Below are 6,963 nucleotides of genomic sequence, written 5' to 3' on the forward strand. Positions count from 1 at the left end.
TTGCATTCCTCTAAGACTTGTTTGAGAATTGACTTGCTATTGTGGATTTTTTTGGAATCCAAACAGGGTGGAATGGCCTTATTGACCTAAGCATTCACTCATGTTAGATTAGGGTTAGGTTGGATTTAGGATTTTGGTTAGGTTGGAGTTGTGGGGTCTTGAGCTAGGTTAGTCCAATTGGGTCGTGAGCATATGGAGTCTAGTATTTGGGCCAGCTCATTTAGTTAGAGTGATGTTGGGCTCATTGGATTCTCGTTGAAGGACTTAACAAAATGGGCTAGGGTCAAAGGCCAATGGACCTATGTCAGAATTGGACCTGGGTCTCGAGTCTTCAGGTTAGCTGAATAGGATCTGAGTCAAGTTGACCTAGATCCGAGTCGGATTTGGGGCTTCAAAACCGAGTTTCGGATATGAGTATTTAGATCTAGATCAACATTCGGGTCTGAGTATTCTAAATTTGGGTCAAATTCCCGAATCTTATTTGATATATTCTGAGAAAAGAAATTTCTATCTTATTAAAATACTAACTACATAATTTGAAACTCAGCACCCACTCATAATTTTAAAAGAAAACAATGTATAGTTAACTACTAACCTATTTTGAATTCTTTACTCTGCAATTCAGGTCAACACCTGGGTCTGAGTATTCTAAATTCAGGTCAAATTCCCGAATCTTATTTGATATATTTTAAGAAAATAAATTTCTATCTTATTAAAATAATAACTACCTAATTTGAAATTCAGCACCCACTCATAATTTTAAAAGAAAATAGTGTATAATTAACTACTAACCTATTTTGAATTCTTTACTTAGCAATTCTTCTTATTATCTAAGCTTTCTTGAATTCTTTATTGCTGCTCCTTTCTCTTCTGCAATTCAAGCCTCTAAATCTTCTATCATCTTCTGTTTCAAATCTTCAAACTTCACTTCGTGATGTTCACAATTTGTTTTCAAAATTTTCAATAAACAATTCCTTTTCCTTACTCTTCAGATCCCAATCACTGTGTATGTCTTAGCCTCTATCCCTTCTTCCCTTAGAAGCCCCCTGTTTATAGGCTTGAGGGATCCAATTCAATTAATTCTCATTGCATTTAACTTATCAATCCCATTTAAATTGATAGTTTAAATTATGCTTGCATTGAACTCACATTTTCCCTGTATGTTAATTGTGCAATTCCACATATCTAATTACAGGATTTCCTTTTGTGTTTTGCTGGTTTGATGGTGAAGATGCTAGCCCACTTTTTATTTCATTTTTTTTTTTCTATTTTTTTTTTATTTTTGTAGTAATTTTTTTTTTTTTTTTGTATTCAGAAATTTTTGTATATTTTCTTTTATGAAATTAATGAATTTTACCCAATTTATGTTATATAAATTTTGGACAAAATAGATGGGTAGAGCCTTCGAGCCATAATGACCTGCCCTGAGAAAAAGAAGACCCACAAGTACCTGAAAACGTGAAATGGGTACATTAGGTGCCCCCACCATTGTCCATCCACAGATCCAAAAGTTGCCCAGCGCTGCCAACTTCAAGTTCACAATGATTATAAAGAAATAGCTTAAAGTGGGCGGGTGTGAATTGGTATTCCTCTTCCTGTGATCCTGCCCTTTTTGTTTTAAACGAGAGAAAAAAAAAAAAGATGGAGATGAAATTTGGAGTACAAAAACGCGGCCATCGGAGCTGAAGTATTGTTTTTCTGGATTCTATTACTCATGTTTGTAAACCCTACCTTCCCTTTTGTCAGGTTACTTTTCCTTTTGTCCTCCACACTGGACTTGCCCGCGGTACTGTTCTGCACAGATTCCAGGCTTCTTGTTTATCATAAATCTGTGAATTTCTTCTCATAGGCACAAAGAAAAATATGGGTAAAAATATCTCACAGAATGCTGCTATATTTTTTCCTACAATTAAATTTTATACGATGTTTTCTATAAAGGTTTATATATGATTGAAAGGCATGAATAATGTCTAACTATGCGAGGGCTGTCATTCGATGCCTTCGTAGATTAGTCGGGTTCCAAAGAAATTTAGGCTTCACCATTTGGAAAAAACAGATTGTGGTTCTTTTCAAAAATACATTCACATTACATTTGACAGTATAATTTTGCGGATCTTAAATTTAGGTTCGAATAAATTTGAACAAATTTTAATATAATTTGTCTAAATCTAATACAGATCTAAATTATGGCTATTCAAAGATAGGATAAGGGGAAAAAAATGAAAAAAGAAAAAGGCAAGGCCTAGGGATTTGATTCTCAACCAAAAAACAATAAAGGCAATCTCAAGTTGCCACATTGCAAGCAAGAAGCATCGTTCATGCAGTCAAATGTAAAAAGTAATTAAATATAACCTCTGAGTGTGAGGGTGTGTGTGAGTGAGAGAGAGAGAGAGAGAGAGAGATGAAGCAGCATACACAAAATGGCTACATCTTCAAATCTGAAGCAAGGTAGATTCATATCGGATCAGATGTTTGCTTTAATTCCTCAGCAAATTCCCATAAGTAGTACAAACTACAAAATAAACTGGTAGCTCATCCAACGAGTTAAAAGAATAGCATTTAGCTTAACAGCTGTCACCATTCGGCCATGAGCTTCCTTCAAACCGACCAATTCTTACCGCCACCTTCTTCTTTAGATGATGTCCTGATTAAGCAGATAGTCCTCACCCATGACCCCGATGGCCGCCATTTTGATTCAGAGCTGTTGCTTCGCATGACTGAGAACATCATGCATCATGCTTCTACTGCACAAGTAATGCTCTGCTTCCTTTGCCTGGTTGCTTTCACATGTTCTCTTCAACGAATTAAATTTAATTGATTTTGATAGTGATATAAATTTATGGACTTTTAGACATGTTAAAGAAATTCCCATTACAACGAATCATGATGATACATCTCACTGTTCATTTACTTTCAATAATTGAGATTGAGGAAACGCATGCTCTCATGCGACCTCCTAACATGAGAGGACCTAATCCATCTTCATAGATTACTTTCTACACTGGACCAGTAAGGTTCCTGACAAAGTTCTAGTAAATTACTACTCTTGTTCAGGTTTCTGGTCCACATCTTGAGACTATTGGAGAACATCGTACAAGTGATCTTGAAGTAGTTGGATCGCAAGAACCACTTGAATACACCATCAATCAAATCTCATACAAGGTACTCCCCACTCCCCCCTGAAAAAATCTATCTTGATAAAAAATTTTGAACCCATATCTAAATGCATTGGTTTACATTGATGATATCTCATTGTTCTCTCTAGATTTCAACTCATATTCATTGCACATGTGGGCACCTATGTGTCCATGGCTTCGGGCACACACTCAGACACAAAACCTTAGGGACTATCCCATAGGAAATTTTGGTAATGAGGTTTTTGTTGGCTGTGATGGCAGATGCTTGGCAGCTTCTCCCAGGAGGAAATGAATCCACATGCCAGGACAATGATCTTGTTTGATTTACTCACCAATTACAAATGGGATGCAAAATTGGTTTTAGTACTGGCAGCATTTGCCATAAGCTATGGCAAAGTTTGGCTCATCTTGCAGCTATACCAACATAACCCATTGGCTGTATCAATAGCAGCACTTAGGCAATTGCCTAGCAACCTGAACCCATTCAAGCCTCAGTTGAAGGCCTTGAGATTGCTGGCTAAGACTATGGCAGGTGTGACGAAGCTCATCATCAAATTTGAAGGCCTTCCCATCACACACATAAATCTGGATTATGAGATTTTAGCTGTCACCAAATCTCAGATCTACACAGCCGCTTACTGGGTCATTAGAAGTGCCTTGATATGCTCTGCTCGAATCACAGACTTAACTGCTACAAAACATGACCAGCAAGTGCATGTTCTTTCTCTTCAACCAGCCTACATATCTGATCATTTATGTTTTGTTTTTTTTTTTTGTGGGTAAAATCTATTATGGTCTGTCACTGTTTGTAGTTATATTGAAATATGAAGCCGTAAGAGATCAATAGTAATGATTTGATATGTCTAATAACATCTTAAAGAATGATTTGGTATTAGTTACTATTACAGTTAATTGTCCATTGACTTGGTATTATCTAATGACACATAAATTCTCTCAGGCCTTCAGACTCTGCAACAATTGCAACATGGGAGCTCTCGAGTTTGGAATATAGGTTGAGCAGCATATGCAGTTGCCTGGGGAAGCAAGTGGATAAATGTTATCAACAAATAGGTTCTTGCTTAAATTTTTCAGTTGAGGTTGATTTGTAAACGTCTCACTTGGAAATGAACTGTGTGACCTGTGTGGATTTTTACTACATCTTTTTTTCAAATGATTTACAGAGATGAAAATTCATCTGAAGCTCTTGAATCTCCCTAAGGAGAAACATTCTGACAACCAAGAGGTGCTCCGTATATTGTTTGCCTCGAGAGATGACTTGCCATTGAAGGACAGTTCCTCACAAGCAAAGGTTTGTTTCCTCTTGGCCAGAAAGGATTTTTCTGCTCTGTTACTATGTTCATCAGTTGCCTCTGATCATAGGACTAAGACCTCATTTGTTTGCCCTATAGAGATTGGGCTTTTAATGGTCTAAAATTCAGTGAACCAATCTTGTTTGGTACACCTCTTAATTGGTACTGAATTACCTCTTACTGAAAGATCTCCCTGTTGATGGTTCAATAAGAGACTTATTGAGAGGCTGTGTTGGACATTTATGGCACTAAAAATTGAAAACTCCACATTATTCAATTGCACACTTCTCGTTATCTCCCCAGTCATATGTTACATACATATTCACTGGTAAATTACCAAACAACTTAAAAATATTTAAGCATTCATATCCAGAGGCAGTTCCAATATATTCATAACTCAGTCATAAATTCAAAACTACATTCGGTATTCAGCACTTAATTTTATCTAGTGCCCCTTAAATAACTGCCAACTATGCTTCCTATTTCTTGTTAAACCACAGTATGGTTACTTTATAGGAAAGTTTTGCCTTTCTGTAGAGCAAGAGTGCATTTCTTAGACTCAATAAGTAGAAAGCCATATGTTCTCTTCATGAATAAAAGCCCTTCTCTTCATTATTTTACATCTCCTTAATTTGGAACGCTCACAGATTGGGGTGTCTGAGCTCAAAAATAAGGTCATAATACTACTGATCTCAAAGCCGGAGCTCCTCAACTTAGAGGCTTTACTGTTTCTGGTTCAGCAAATATATGATCAACCTCACAGAAAAAAGTTAGATGGAAGCTATGAAATTGTGTGGGTTCCAATTCCATATTCGCAACAATGGACTGAGGCTGAAGAGAGAAGTTTCAACTTCCTATCCAATTCCTTGCCGTGGTACTCCATTAGGCGACCATGGCTACTTAGCTCAGCACTGGTGAATTATACAAAACAAACATGGAATTTCAAAGATGAACCTGTTATGGTAGTGTTGGATTCACAAGGAACTGTTACAAACTTAAATGCAATTCATTCAGTACTGATATGGGGTGCTAGGGCATATCCATTCTCAACTTCAAGAGAGGAAGAGCTCTGGAAGGATGAAAAATGGACTCTGCAGCTCATGTTTGATGACATTGATCCATTACTGACTAGATGGGTAAAACTACTACTCTAAAACATAACTTTGTTTGCATGCTCAAGGAAGATTTTCTTGCATTTCAACTCTATTTATATTTTCTTGTGCTCGTAACATTTTTTTGCTTCAGATAGAAGAAGGCAGAAATCTTTGCATTTATGGGAGTGGCAGTCTAGACTGGATTAGAGAATTCAATTCTATGACAAACCAGGTAGTGAGGGCCAGTATGCAGCTTGAGGTAGTCTTTGTTGGTACAAGTAACCGAGATGAACAACTAAGAAATCTTTTAGCCACCATTGAAGGAGAAAAACTAAGTAGATTTCTCTCTTTCACAAAGATACAATTCTTCTGGCTTCGGCTGGAGAGTATTCGGAGGTCGAAACTTGAACTCGGAAAGACAGTTGACAGCAACATTATTCTAAAAGAAGTGTCAGCATTGCTAGATTTTGATAATAACAATAATGCAGGATGGGCTGTAATGGGAAGAGGGTCTTCAGAAGATGTTGTGAAGCTTCAAGGAAGCGAACTCATGGAATGCTTGAAACGTTTTCCAGTGTGGGGAGGAAATGTAGGCAAGTTGGGATTCTTGGGTGCAGTTAGAAATGCTCTTGAGCCACCATCTCTTCCTGAAGGGCCTTGCACTCACTCAAATATAGTCCCATATAAGGAGGGACTAATTGAAGAAACTGTAGTTTGTGAAAAATGTAAACGCCCAATGGAAAAATTTGTTCTCCTCAAATGTAATGTTACTGAGTGAAATTTACATTATGCCCTTGTAAGAGATTGAAGTTCATGAATGCAACAATGATCTGCAGATTTGATCATTTTGCTCCATGGCACTTTCAGGTCTAGATTTTCAAGCTTTCTGAGGACCTCGTTGTTTGCACTTTCAGGTCCATTTGTTTCCATTTGTTTGGTAAATCTCTTAGCTAGAGCTTAATTACTTCAAAGTGAACTAATTAGAGATCTTCCAGTTGACGATTTTCAAAGATGTCCATCTAGAGAATCCATTGGACATATTTGTCCCGGAAAATGTAAATTCTACAATGCCTTCAGAGAGTAAAAATAGACTTGGCTGGGTTTGCTCAAGTGACACGGCAAAGTTGGACCTTGATAATCCTAGGGCTTCAGTTCGATTTTACACTAGTGGTTTATTTTATGAATTACCATGGATTCCCACAATTTGGTGTTGTGTAAGTGGGTTCAATAGACTTTCTTAAATAGAAATTCCAGGTCAAGCTTTGTCAGCTACTTACAATCCATATCTACTGTTGTGATATGTGAAATGCATGTATAATGAGAAAACATGGAAGAAAACAGTAATTGAAGTTTGCAGGAGAAAATCGTCGATGATTTGACCCAGTTCAATGAAATAGTTAACAGTTTTGAGTATGTTTCTGT

At 37.0% G+C, this 6,963-nt stretch overlaps 1 protein-coding gene across 1 annotated transcript; it reads left to right on the forward strand.

The window, feature by feature from the left end:
* Positions 1-1,575: 1,575 nt before the first annotated feature.
* LOC131144646 (protein SIEVE ELEMENT OCCLUSION C) lies at positions 1,576-6,394 on the forward strand. Its single transcript, XM_058093415.1, has 7 exons — positions 1,576-2,752; positions 3,055-3,162; positions 3,399-3,844; positions 4,096-4,208; positions 4,319-4,446; positions 5,095-5,583; positions 5,693-6,394. The coding sequence occupies exons 1-7, from the start codon at positions 2,588-2,590 to the stop codon at positions 6,317-6,319; spliced, it is 2,076 nt and encodes a 691-aa protein (XP_057949398.1). The 5' UTR covers positions 1,576-2,587; the 3' UTR covers positions 6,320-6,394.
* The last annotated feature ends 569 nt before the right edge of the window (positions 6,395-6,963 follow it).

Source organism: Malania oleifera, chromosome 12, assembly GCF_029873635.1.
Source record: "Malania oleifera isolate guangnan ecotype guangnan chromosome 12, ASM2987363v1, whole genome shotgun sequence".
In the NCBI taxonomy this organism is placed as follows: domain Eukaryota; kingdom Viridiplantae; phylum Streptophyta; class Magnoliopsida; order Santalales; family Ximeniaceae; genus Malania; species Malania oleifera.

Coding starts and splice junctions, on each gene's coding strand:
- LOC131144646 (XM_058093415.1), top strand. CDS start 2,588: ATGAGCTTCCTTCAAACCGACCAATTCTTACCGCCACCTTCTTCTTTA. Junction 3,845..4,095: donor ACTGCTACAAAACATGACCA/GCAAGTGCATGT, acceptor AAATTCTCTCAG/GCCTTCAGACTCTGCAACAA. Junction 4,209..4,318: donor TAAATGTTATCAACAAATAG/GTTCTTGCTTAA, acceptor AATGATTTACAG/AGATGAAAATTCATCTGAAG.